General features: G+C 49.6%; 1 protein-coding gene across 2 annotated transcripts in view; it reads right to left on the bottom strand.

The window, feature by feature from the left end:
* Nucleotides 1-13,974, bottom strand: part of Egln1 (egl-9 family hypoxia inducible factor 1) — a 39,578-nt gene extending 25,604 nt beyond the window's left edge. For both annotated transcript variants that reach the window (XM_034522507.3, XM_034522506.3), the window contains exon 1: nt 13,054-13,974. In XM_034522507.3, coding sequence (XP_034378398.1) covers nt 13,054-13,875 — 822 coding nt within the window. In that variant the 5' untranslated portion in view covers nt 13,876-13,974. The remainder of the gene's footprint in view (nt 1-13,053) is intronic.
* Between the last annotated feature and the right edge of the window lie 142 nt (nt 13,975-14,116).

Raw genomic sequence — 14,116 nt, forward strand, 5'->3', positions numbered from 1 at the left:
CCACACTGCGTAACACTGAAACACGGTCCCTGGAAACCAGCCCAGAGAACAAAATGGTTCCTACACGTTTGAAAGACCTTTTCTACCAAAACTTCCAAGGGATGCCTCGGAGCTAACAATCACAGTTCCTTTAACATAAGCAGAACACAGTGACATGAACCCCAGTGTTGTTTAGTTGGTAAGGATATCTTAGCTTAGGCTGTGATAACTACTAAGGCTTTTTAATCTTTAAAAATTCAGACAACTTGCCCTGCAATGCCCATTACATGTAGGATCAAACCCAAAAGTAAAACATATTTGCACGTGTGCCATGGGAGGAGAGAGAAGAAGAGAGGCGGAAAGGAAAAGGTTAAGTTACCATCTAATACATATATATTCCAAAGCAAGGACCAGCCTGGTGATGCATAGGCAAAGGTGTGGCCTGGGCACACGCCTCCAGTCACTGCTTCCATACTGACTTACACAGATGGCTTCGTTTCTGTGAGGAGACTGTACAGAGCCAACAACTTCTGAAGCCTATATACATGCATATCTGGGTCTCTTAATTCACATGCTGCATATGCCTGCCCTTGTGGAAGAACCAAAACATAAATCCTAGACACCAGGAAAAGCGACTTAACAAGCATGGGTGGGCGTGTCTGTAACACCGGGTGCTTGGGAGTGAAGGTAAAAGGCTGCAAGTTCCAGGCCAGCCTGAGCAACTTAGGGACCCTGTCTCTTGGCTTGTGTCTTTGGGGACACACTTGTAACAGGAACTTAAAAAAAAATTTAAATTTTTATTATTATTATTTTTACATTTCTTTTGTGTCTCTGTGTGATGTTGACCCACACACTGTGGCATGCACTTGGAGGTCAGAAGACAGCCTGTCCTTCACCAAGTGTACCCTGAAGATCAAACATAGGTCCTCAGGCTCAGTGGCAAGAGGCTCCATCTACTGAGCCATCTCTCCTGCTGCTATAACAAGGGCTTAACATGGGGTCAACACATGAGCTGCAAACTGTGGGAAGAAGCTGCCGGGACCCATCAGACATCTACAGGACACACACAGAGCTAGGAGCCAGCTTGTAGAACTGCCTTGGGCCAACCTTCATACAGGCTTTGAGGATAGAATTTGGTCATCTCTAGATACATCTTTATTCAAGATGGTTTATGCCAGGTATGGCCGTGCGTGCCTGTAATGCCAGCACTCAAGAGACTAAGACACAAAGATAGACGTTGAGTTCAAGGCTAGCGTAAGCTGAACAGTGAGACACTACCTAGGCACCACTGTTGCTGCCACAGAAATGACTTGCTGTGCGGACACCAACTCACCAACTCAGTACTCAGAGAATGAACGCAGTTTTGAGGTCAAAATTGAGCATGATTAAGGTGGAACTTTATATATATATATATATATATATATATATATATATATAATATTATATATACACACACATATATATATGTGTGTGTATATATATATATATATAATTTAGGCTTTTTAATCTTTAAAAATTCAGACAAACTGTCCTGCAATGCCTATTACATGTAGGATCAAACACAAAAGTAAAACATATTTGCACATGTGCCCGTGGAAGAAGAGAAGAAAAGAGGCAGAAAGGAAATTCTGTGATTGTGTGTGAGTGTTTTGCTGGTATAAATGTATGTACATCATCTGTGTGCCTTGTCCCATGATGCCAGAGGAGCATGTCAGATCCTCTGAAACCAGAGTCATAGGCTTCTGGGTGCTGGGAACTGATCCCAGGTCCTCTGCAAGAAGCAACAACCTCTTTCAACCACCGAGGTGCAGAGGAATTTCCCTTAATTATCTGATTGGCTAATCAAGATGACAGCCCATAGCTGGGCCAAAATGAGGGGCAAGAAAGGAAGAGGAGGTGGGAGGAGGAGTTGCAGAAGACTGCAATCGGAGGAGGACAGAGGGAGAGTTGTTAGAAGGAAAATGGAGCAGAAACACATGGCAGAAGCAAGTAGCAGAGATTTCATAGCTGGGGAGGAAAGTGGTGTAGAGGCTCATCTGCCCAATACAGGGCTGCAGTTTATAAATATATAACTGAGTTTCCTCTTCCTTGCATGGGCTTATTGGCATTGGAGATTTACTGCAACAAAGTTGCGTTTTCCTTGAATGGGCCTATTGGGGTTGGAGATTTACCACAACACCGAGGCATCTCCTCAGTCTTAATAGGTGAAATGTTTCAGGGTAAAATGTTTATCAAAGTCAAAATGAAGTAAATGCCCAGTTGGGTTCCTGCCACACTCGCTCCCCCAGCTGCTTCTGAAGTCAAGTAAACACTGGACGCCAGAACAAGTGCTAAGAACTAGGTTTCCTAATCCTGATGAGATGGTCCTGCCTAGCTAAGGCCACGCCTTCTTTTGTTAAAAAAAAAAAAAAAACCCTTTTATGGAGCTGAGATCTCCCGGAGCTGGGGTTGCATCGGTTGTGAGCTGCACAAGGCCGGTGCTGTGCAGAGAATCCATTGCAGGTCCTCAGAACGCTCCAGTCCCCTGTTAAACTCCTCAGCTCAACTTTACTGTGCTTGAGACAGGGTGTGACAGTTTTAAATTCATATCAACACCAGAGTGGTGCCACGGGTTGAAGCTAACTCTGACGGTGGTGTACCCCTCTCTTGGGGGTCACCTTATGACCTATGTCTGAGGTCACTTTCAACATCATACGAGTTGCGAACTTTGGGGACACAGGCATTTCCTGAAGAGTCTCAGGCACTGGGGAGGTGGTGGGGGGAGGTTAGGGGACTGAGGAGGCAGATAAACGGGCCACCCCTCTGCAGGGGGCAGGCCAGCAGAACCCTGCCTGGCTTCTATCATAGGCTGGCGTAGAACTTCATTTCACCTTCAAAGCAGACCTTTCTCCCAGTACTTGGGAGTTAAAAATAGTTTAAGACCAGGCTGGCCTGGGCTATTTTTAATCTGGAAAATTAGGGGTCAGGAACAACATAGTGCACAGAGAGGGGAGCTGACCACAATAGGAAAGAACACCCACAGACTTGGGGGTAAAAAAGGCTCCTGGGATTAAGATTAAGAGTTTGGGCAGTAAAGGAAGGTGAAGGCTAGGCCAGAGGATAGTCAAGGTCAAGTCACTGGGTGCTAGCATGTGCCTAACACAGAAAGCAAAGGTTTGGGGAGCTCCACACAGTAATCAGAGTTGTTTTGTGCTTATAGACTTGTGAGTTCTCTTATAGCCCAGGCTAGCCCTGAACTTCCTATGCAGCTGAGGATGACCTTGAACTCCTGACCCTTCCGTCTCCACCTCCCAAGTGCTAGGATTTTAGGTGTACACCACCACAGTGGACTTGGAGTGTATGTGTGTCCATGTAGTGTGTGTGCATATGACTGAATCTGCACATGCAAAGGCCAGAAGATGATGTCAGGGACCCTGTTGCATTACTACCCTGTATCTTACTACCTGGAAATGGGGTCTCTCAGTGAACCAGGAGCTAGGCTGGCAGCCAGCAAGCCCGAGCAAGTCTTGTCTCAGTATCAGGGTTATAGGCATGTGTGGCCACACAGCTTTGTAACATGCATGTTGGGGGATTTGAACCCCTAACGTTTGCACTCTCATCTGCTGAACCAGCTTCCCAGCCCTGGAGAAGAGGTTGTTTGAGTTTGGGTTTTTTGGTTTTGTTTGTTTGTTTGTTTGTTTGTTTGTTTTCTTTCAGAAAGATCAGTGGAGATCTGAATTAGTCTGAGGTGGGAGGAACCATACTTGTGTGAAGGAGGCTTCGCCCAGACACTAAAAGAGGTGGAAGGTCTCAACGACTGGCACAGGATCTGGATGAAGGCCCATCAGAGACTTGGCTCACTGGTGTGCTGGGGACTAAAACGCAGAGAAGGCTCAGTTTTCACAACCCCCAATAAGCAGTTCTGGGAATCAAACCACATCCTTCTAAGCATGTCCAATCTGTGGCCCACGGTCACACCTGGCCCAGGACAGCTGTGAATTCAGACATTAAATGATAAACTTACTTCCAACAGAATAAGATGCCACGCCCCCACAGGGGTCCACCCCCACTGAGTAGTTCTCAGACGTGAACTCCATTTGCTTCCCCATAGCAAGATTGGACACACCCACAAATGTGTTCAAGCCTTTTAAGTAAGGTTTTATAAGTGTTGGCAACCATCGTTTTCATGTACTCATCTGTGGCAGAGTGCATTATGTATTCTGTAATCACATATATGGGCATACGTGTGCGCTCACAGGTCTGAGGTGGATGTTAGGAGTCTTCCTCACTCTCCCTCTCAGTCAGTCAAATCCAGGGCTCACAAGAACAGCAAGTCTCTTGGGCCAGCTTACACCCTGATCCGTCTGTGTCCCTGAGGCTGGAATTACAGCAGTTACATAAGGTTCCCTTTACCTGGAGGCTGAGCAGTGTAACCACTGTGCTATCTCCCCAGTCTTCAGTGTTGGGTCAACTTATGATAGGTTGTGCATAGCGAAGAAATTGTAAAACAAAACAAAACCACAAAAACCACTGACAGATATATGAGAGGCTGCATATAAAGTGATTAAAATCTCAACCAGGGTGGCCAGGGAGAAGCTTAGACCTAACACTCACCAAGTCTCTGATACAAGCAGTTGGGAACACTCATTTGATAAGTCAAGGTGTTAGGACCACAAGGCTTCCCACTGTGAGGGGTGTGTCATTGGGGATAGGAGCTGTCAAGGTCACAGCAGGACACTGAACCATCTCCAAAGTGGCAAGAGCAGGGGAAGCCACAGAGGGAAGGGACAAAGGAGGCCACACAGAAAGCATGTGACAGGGAGAAAAAGTTCTTTTCAAAAGGGACAGAAGGCCAGAAAGGAGAAGCTACAGGAAAGGGAGAGGTCTTTGAAATCCTCCAGACAGAGATGAAGCTGGGTTTGAACAGGAGTAGAAGTGGGAATGAAGTAGCCCAGGCTAGCCCTGAACTCACTACATGGCTGAGGATGGCCTTGAACTCCTGATCCTCCTGCCTCCTCCCCACGAGTGCAGGGATTACTGACATGGTGCTACCCCAGTTTATGAGAGGATAGACCAGGAACTTTGCACATGCTGGGCAAGTGATCTCTAGTGAGTCACAACTCTGACTAGGAGATATTTTCTAAACAAGTGAAACTGTAGTACTGACAGAAGGGAGGGGAAGCCCATGACTCCGAAACCCCAAAATTCCATGCTTTTTCCAAAATGGCAGTTTCTCTAGGGAGCTTTCCTAACCAATGGACTACCAGGGTTCAGCTTATAAACGGCCCCAAAACAGCAATCCACGCAACCCAGCTCTGAGCTTTCCCTCCAATAGCTGGGCCCAAGAGAACAGAGAGTCTTGTGCTGACCTGGCACCTGGAGACCCATACAAGGTAGATACATATCAGTGTATGTAGATAGATACTATAGAAACAGAGGTTACACACAGAATCCAGTTTAAACCTGTTCCTCCATCTACCCTGACTCCTGTCCTGCCCTACCAGTCCTTACTTCTAACACAGGAGAACTCAATGTGAACCACGCCGAGTCTGCCAAGTCCTCCAAAAATGAGGTGGGGGCTGTGTCTCATTCCTGTACAGTCAGTCAGTCAGTCAGTCAGTTGCTAGGGTGGGAGACTGATCTAGGAGTCTGTAGATCCTCCCAGATGAAGTTGTGGCTGCTGCAGGTGGGTTTGAGGAAGCCAGGTGCACTCGTCTAAAACCCCAAGCAATCAAAGACAGAACAAGAGTTTGAAACCAGCAAACCCCAGAGCCTGTGCTTGCTAACTAACGTCTGTGGTCACCCAGAGCCCAGACCAGAGAAAACAGGAGGAACAATAACAGTGGTGCACACCTGTAATCCCCAGGAACAGAAACAGTGGTGCACATCTGTAATCCCCAGGAACAGAAACAGTGGTGCACACCTGTAATCCCCAGGAACAGAAACAGTGGTGCACACCTGTAATCCCCAGGAACAGAAACAGTGGTGCACATCTGTAATCCCCAGGAACAGAAACAGTGGTGCACATCTGTAATCCCCAGGAACAGAAACAGTGGTGCACACCTGTAATCCCCAGGAACAGAAACAGTGGTGCACACCTGTAATCCCCAGCACTTCAAAGGCTGAGGCAGGAGATCTCAAGGCCCTATCTCTAAACAGAAAGAGACAACAACGGCAGGGATGAACTGCAGACCATGAATCATCATGGGCACGCATTTAAGGATAAGCTATTATTAACTGGTACAGCATAAACCAATTATAACAACAGGGTGCAGGAGAGGGGATACCCTTATGATTAATTAGAAAGATGGGGTCTTTAGGCCCTTGGAAGCTTCTCTGTGGCTTTTTGACTTGCCCCCTTTGTGGCCAGGAACCCAAGCCCTGCTTGGCAATAGCAGAAACTGCCAGAAGCAGGGTGAGGGATAGGAGTAGGTCCTTCTGCAGACACAGCAGTGAGCACGAAGGCCCTGCCCAGGACATCCCTCAGCTGTGTATAACCCCAAGAGAGGTCAAGTTTGAGTTTGGGAATGTGAAATGAAAGAAACTGGTAGGAAGAGACTCTGGTGACACATCTGTGGGGTTCTTGTTTTGTTTTAGAATGCAACATGTCCCCAGACCTCAACAAGACTACCGCCATGCCATGTAGGAGGCGTCATTCTGACCTTAAGACCCAGCACACAAGCTCCAACACCTGCCACACCTCGAACAAAGAGACACCCCTTGTGCCTAACGTACTAACCTTGCGTTTTTGGCTTCTGTCATTCCACTTCTTGCTAACCGATGTGTGTCAACCAGGAAATGTTTTTTGTAAAGACAAAGAGCTGTAAGGCTCAGGGCTTTGTGACTTGGGAAAATACCATATGCAGCTGCTAGCTGGCAATAAAGACTTTCCTTTCGGCTTTAAGGTGTCCGTGTGGTGGGTTTACCTTACAACAAGTTTTGGGTGGCTGGAAGCAGAGCCAAGGGCGAGCCGTGAGGACAACACAGACAGAGCATCCTGTGCAGCCGCAGATGATCCCAAGTGTGGACTAGGGACCTTGTAGAAAAGAGGATGGGGACAAACAGCCATACAAAGCAGCTACAGAAACTAAGAGCATGGTAGTGGACGCCTATAATCCCAGCACTCCAGAGGTGGAGGAAGAAGGATCAGGAGTTCAAAGCCAGCTTGGGCTGCTTAATAAGTCTGAGGCTGGTCTTGGCTACATGAAAGCCCTGTCTCAGTATAGAGAGCTCTCTGGACATTCACAAGGTAGTTCAGTCCCCTGCACCAGAAAAGAATCTAAGAGTCAGTTAGAGTGAATGGTGAGAAATTAAATAAAACAACTAAGCTGATAACATCAACCCAAAGATACCAGAAAGCACGGGCTTCAAAACCAAGGATGCTACGCCTGCCGGAGGAAGGAGGAGAGTCAAGACAGGTCCCACTAAGGAGCAAGAATGGGAGGCCCTGCTTCAGGGGACACAGCTCCAACAGCAACAGGACAGACAGCATGGAAGAGAATGTCAAGCGTCAGACAGGCCGAAGCGTTTGCAAAGAGCAACATAAAGTGAGTCACATGTGATCAGTTCTCCAGAAACGGCAAAAACCGGCCGAGTCATGTCACCCACTTCTGCTGGCTGTCACTAACAGCTCCAAAGTCCTTCCTTGAAAAAGTCAACTTAGCCCTCTCTAAAACTTATTTTCAGTTTGAGGAGGAAAAATTAAAAGTGTGTGTGCACACCTGTGCATGCTCATGTCCACCATGTTCATGTATGTACACGTAGCTCTGTATGCATGCCTGTGTGTGTGCATATATGTGTGTGTGCACACACATGTGCCAGGAGAGTGGTGGTTGGGTCAAAACTCATCTAAGCCTTTTTTTCTCTAGCTCACAAGAGGTGGACAGACAGGGAAAAGAGTGATCTCTTAAAGAAAGGATTGTGGCTAGATCTCTAAGTTTGAGCCTAGCCTGGTCTACAAGCAAGTTCCAAGCCAGCTGGGGCCTCTGCGCCTCTCTCTCTCTCTCTCTCTCTCTCTCTCTCTCTCTCTCTCTCTCTCTCATAAACTAAGAAAAGAAAGAATCATAAAATTGACTATTTTTTTTAACATGGAAAGAGAAAGAATCAACAACAGTCCGGCCTATTGCTTTCCGGTCAAAGTGCATTGCTTGTGTGCAAGCCACACGGACTCCCTATAGCAAGCACAAGGGGCAGACAGACAATGCCAACGGAGGCTCAAAGACACTGAGCCACTAGGCCAAAGGCACAGCCAGAGTGGTGGAGTCCCAGCAGCAGGCCCAGCATCTAACCCAGATCTAACAGGGAGACACACCCACTACCCTGTTTAGAATGCCCTTCTTCCCTTCTCAGTCCCCCTAAAGGTGTTCTTGTGAGACAGGGTCTCACTATATGGTCCTGGCTGACCTGGAACTCCCTATATAGACCAGGCAGGCTTCGAACTTACAGAAATCCACCTGCCACGGCCACCTCCTAAGTGCTGGGTTTAAAGGTATGAACCATTATACCCATCCCCATGGCAACCTCTCAATTTCTTTACGACCATCTTCTCCACAGCCTGCCCCAAACTTTTCAGCCTTTCTGCACACAGGACAACTGACTTCACTCTTCCATCTGATGCGGCAGCGGCCAGCTGTTCTTATTTCTATAGCCAAGGTGCTGGGACAGTGGTTCTCAATCTGTGGATTGCAACCTCTTTGGGGGGGGGGGGTCGCAATCCTATGTTTATTTACATTATGACTTATAACAATAGCAAAATTAGTTACGGAGTACCAATAAAATGAGTTGGGAGATCACCACCATGTGAGGGACTGTATTAAAGGGGTCGTAGCGTTGGGAATTCTGGGAGGAATGAGAGGAGGGCAGAGGTATGGGAGAAGGGAGTCCTGCCTGGTTCTGTTCTTTCCAGGCTAACAAATAGATGTATTTCCTTCCAGGTCTGCAGGCTTTTCTCCGAGCCCAAGGGCAGCACAGTCCAGGATGCATCTTTGTCATCTAAGAGGATTGCCACCTCTCTCTGTGGCAGCTGCAATAAAGCAGCAGGATTGTCCCCATCCCATTCCTTGCTCTAAAAGCCGTCCAGAGCTGACTAATTAACGCAGCGCAGGAAACTCTTGAGTAGGATAAGGTGCTTGCCGCTCTCCTCTCTTTCTCGTCTTTGAAGCAGGTACTCCCAGGCAGGTGCTCCCCCAATCGCCTATATCCCCAACTTCTCTCCTTCACATACATTCTTAAATATGAACAGATCAGGTTTTAAATTAAGTTTTTAAAAACGTTATACATGTTGTAATTCTGGTAATTTCACTCTTTACTGGTTTGCTTTGGTTTTGTTTTTTTTTTTTTTTTGGTTTTTTTTTTTGTTTTTTTTTTTGTTTTTTTTTTTTTTGACACAGGTATCTCTGTGCAACCCAGGCTGGCCTCAAGACACTATTCTCCTGCCTCGGCTGCTTTTTTTTTTTTTTTTTTTTTTTTTTTTTTTTTTTTTTTTTCCCCTTTTTGCAGGGCCTTGAGCTCACTGAGATGTCTGTGCTTCTGCCTCTAGGATTAAAGACCTAGTGTTCCACACACTTGGTGTTGCAGTAATCTTAATGACAAGCATCTTGCAGCAGACAAACACAGTGCTCCCCCGGGGTCCCGTTCCTCGGCACTGCTTCTCTCTCCCCAGCTACAGCGCCTTAGTGCTCAGGCATTGCTCTGTACAAGGGAAGACTGTGGCTCCCTGCTGCTGACATCATCTTCCCAATGGAAGGAAGGGAGATGAGAAAGGCTAAGAGGTCAAAGGGCAGCTTAAGGACAAGAAAAGGGTGAAGATCCCAGAGAGGGTGGAGAGTGGAGGTGGTTACACCAGTCACAACAAGCTCAGTTCTGGTTTTCTCCTGTATTACTTCATCTTCCCTTGGGAGTTCCTCTTTTTTAAAGAGGGAGGACAGCAGTGACCAGATGCGAATGTCTGAGGCAGACACTAGGGAAGGGCTACCTGGGAAGTCTCACAACTTGATGACCATGTCCTCATGTATGTGTAGATGTGACAGAGAACTCGGAACTCGGCTGGAAGACCAGTATTTGGGAGTTGAAGCAATGGCTCAGTGGTTAAGAGCACTCGCTGGCTGTTCTTCTAGAGACCTGGGTTCAATTCCCAGCACCAACACCACGGCTAACGATTGTATCCACGCCCTCTTCTGGCCTACACTAGGTACTGTGCATGTGTGGGGCACAGACAGACAGACATGCAGGCAAAACACTCGTACACATAAAATTTTTAAAAAGTAATAAAAAGTGCTCCTGGTATCTTACAGAACTTCCAATGAGAGAATAGATCCCCTCAGCCTCGTCTAGCTCTGAGGTGGGGGGCCAGGCGCTGACAACCGCTACTGCTCCAATGGCTAAAAAGTGAGATACACACTGGTAGGAAGCATAGCAGCTCTCACAGGACAAAGACAAAAGATAACTCTCCCGGAGGCAACCAAACACAACAGCATCATTTGGATAACCCCTTAGAGATAGGCTCAAAAAGAGTAGAGCTTAGCGACTAAACACACAGCTGCTTTTGAGTATAGGAAGCAAACATCGTACAGTCAAAAAAAGTTTACACAGCCAGACCCGGACTGCCAATGACGTACCCCCTCACCATCAACAGAAATGTCTTTCAAAACTAGAGAGTGCCCGCACTTTTAACCCCAGCACCTGGGAGGCAGAGGCAGGGCTGTGAATTTAAGGCTAGCCTGGTCTACATAATGAGTTCCAGAACACCCAGAGCTACATTGTGAGACCTGTCTCAAACAAACAAACAGCCTTAAAGATGTAGGCAAACGGAGGCTTCAAGTCTAACTTGAACCTGACCCCGGTACCTAAATGGTGGGCCCTGGCCTCGTATGACCTGACTTTTACTACCCCAAGTGTAAGTCAGGGAAGCCTCTCATGGTCCAACAGTGTAATTACAATGACACTGGCTGTATGGAGTCTAGTCGGAAGCCTGAAGCAGCCTGCTTGCTCAGTATTCGGGAGGAGTGTGTGATAGGCGTCTTAGTGCCCAAAAGCAACATTTTTTTTTTTCTTTTTAGTAAGTAATTAAATTACATGTTCAAACATGATGACCTAATTTTTTTTTTTTTTTTTTTTTTTTTTTAGTCAAAAAGTTCAATGAGGGGCAGGTGTGGTGACTCAGAAGGTAAAGGTACTTGTGCCAAGTCTAATGATTTAAGTTCCATCCCCAGGACCCACTCGGTAGGAGAATCCATTCTGGAAAGCTGTCCTCTGACCTCTGTGCAGATGCACACACAGGCATACACGCACACACTCAAAGTAAGTGATAGATGTAATTGTTAAAAACGAGGGGCTCAATGAAAGGAAGTCCTTAAAATTGCCCTCCACAGACCCTGAATGAATCAAAGTGTGAGCTCAAATTTAGAGCAGGAGCCAGCCCATCCTCCCTGACGCTAGGCTGGTTGATCCTCCAGACCTCTGGGCAAGTGACTTAAATCAGGGCTGTTTCTTCAGCTACCTCAACTTATGAGGAAAGAGGGTGTCTATTTCCCAACAGCATCTCCAGGAGAGCCACTGCCCTCAGAGCCAAGCTGTCTGATGCCTCTTCCCTAAGACTAGGAGGAAGGAGGGAAGAAGCCTGCCATTACCTCACCTAAGGAAAGCAGATCCATCGAGCCTGAGGGAACCACTTTCCTGGCTCCATATCCCACACCAAGCTGTCCCCCAGTACTAACTCCATCTCGGGGTGAATGGTGACATCCAGATGACAGACAGGGCAGCCTTTCTTTTTAAATAAAATAAAAACTGCACAGAAAGCCCAGACTGGGGTCCAATCAGGCTTCTATCCTCTTCCCAGGTTTACTGTACTTTTAGAAACAGATCTCATGTAGATCAAGCTGCCTCCAACTAGAGATGTCTCAGCACATGACCTTAAACTTCTGATCCTCCTCCAGAGAAATGGGATCACTTTAGTCCGGCATGGCTTCCATCAAACTCGCTGTTTTTCCTCGCTGGGCGAGTGCGCTGTCACCTGTGCTACATCTCTACCAAGAAGATTAACTTTAAGCAACTTTTTCTTGAGGTCACTTGATAGCAAGACAGGTGTCCCCATCCAGAGCTGAGTTTGCAGTAAATCAGGCTTCTCATTGAATTCGTTGTATTTTTCCCTCCTAAACAAGCTCAGTCCGACAGCCCCATATGGCTGTCAACATAGTTCAAAACCCACACGACCAATAATTACCGGGAAGAGCTTGTGTGTACAAACTTGTGTGTCAGGGTTTTCCAAAACCTCCCCAAACTCGGACTGACTGTAGACGGGAGGGTGGATGGGGTGCCCTGGGAGGCCGATCATACAAAGAACAGATTCAGATCGGGAACGAAAGTGGAGAGTCGCTGTCTGCCGCAGGAGGGAGGGAGCAGCAGACTGGAAGGAACTGCCACAGTAAGAGAAAGAAGAATAAAAAAAAAATCTCACCAAGCCTAAGGTTAAAAGGAGCCCTCCGACCTCCAATTCCGTGTCGGTTTTGTTTTTAAAAATAAATAAACAAACAAACCAGGAAACCACAGAAGCAGCCCTTTTTCAACCGGAGAATCACATTAACAAAGCGAATAGAGGAAACCTGTGCTGAGTGTAACCTACCTACTATGAACCCTGGGAACGGAAACACCTCTTCCCCGGTTTGGTAGTGGGTTTCAAAACAGTAGGGACAGCCAGCAAGATAAAGCTACAAGGGGGAGGGGAGCAGGCCAGCAAGCTTTTCCTGAATACAGGGAGTCTTCCGACCACAGGCTTTTAAATGGACCTTTCTGGGGGCAGCTGACAGAGTCTCAGCTAAACACAGTGTCTGGCTCTCAATCAGAGCCGGGTGCGCGCTGAAAACCGCGGGGCTTTTAACTAGCTCAGGCACACAGGCAAGATGCATCACCCAGACCCGATGTAGCTGGTACCCCAACGTCCACCACGAGTGACCAGGGCCCCGGCAGGCTCAGCACCGTGGCTAAGAGTACTACCGGGACAAAAGGAGCCACGCTAAAGCAGAGCGCCAGCCCCGGGGCTGCGGGGGCGGGGGGTGGTCGTCACAGACTCTCCTTCGGGCGCGAGCCCCAGCCACTTACTTTCGTTCGGCCGTTTATCCTGTAGTTGCCCAGCTTTCCGCTGCAGTGGCGGATCAGGTCGTCCATGCTGCTCATGAGCAGGCCGATGGTCTCGCAGCCGGGCTCTTTGCCCTCGATCCAGGTGATCTGGTCCCCCCGGATGTCCTTGGAAGAGTCACTCTTCTGACTGACCAGCTGCCCGTCCGTGAACTTGCCGGTGTCGTGCAGGGCGCGCACCTCGTCGCCGATCTGCTGCCCGGTCTCCCTGCCCAGGAAGTCGTCCACCACGCAGATGCCGTGCTTGTTCATGCACGGCACGATGTACTCCAGCGCCAGCTTCAGCGCGGGCAGCGGCTTGGTCTGCCCGTTGGGCCGCAGTCCTCCGCCGGGACTCAGCGCCTCCCCGGGGCCGCTGCCCGCTGGGCACAGGCTGGCGCGCTCGGGCCCCGGAGACCTGCTTGGTGGAGGATCCTCGGAGCCGGACTCTGCCGGGCCGGGGCCGCTCCGGGCCTGCGCCGCGTCCTCCGGGCCCGGTACGCGCGAGGCCGCCGCGCTGTCTCCGCGCCGGGCCGCCCCGCCGGCGCGCGCGGCTCCCGGGGCCCCACCGGGCGGGGGCGCGACGCGGGGCTGCGCCGGCGCGGGCTGCGCGCCGGGGGCCTCGCCGCCCTGGCACACCAGCTTGTGCTTCTTCCAGTCCTGGCGCTGGTGCTCCTTGCAGCAGTAGAAGGAGCTGCGGCAGCGGCCGCAGCGCAGCAGGTTCTCCATCTTCCCGCACAGCTCGCAGTACTGCCGGTCGCGCTCGCTGGCGCTCAGCACGCCGGGCCCGCCGCTGTCACTGGCCATGGCCGCGGCAGGGCGGGCCGCGGGCCGGGAGCGGGGCGGCGGCGGGGCCGTCGGGGCGCCCGCCCGGGGCCGCCGCCCGCTGCGGGAGGCCGCGCGCTCCCTGGCCTCGCCTGCCTCGCCCGGGGCCGCCTAGCGCCGCATCGCGCCGGAGAGAGCGCGGCCTGCGCGGCGCACGGCGCCCTGGGCGGGCGGGCCCAGCCGGCTGCGTCGGGGCGGGCGGGCAGGGCGCGGGCCTGCGGGC

The sequence above is a fragment of the Arvicanthis niloticus genome, chromosome 18, assembly GCF_011762505.2.
Source record: "Arvicanthis niloticus isolate mArvNil1 chromosome 18, mArvNil1.pat.X, whole genome shotgun sequence".
Lineage (NCBI taxonomy): Eukaryota > Metazoa > Chordata > Mammalia > Rodentia > Muridae > Arvicanthis > Arvicanthis niloticus.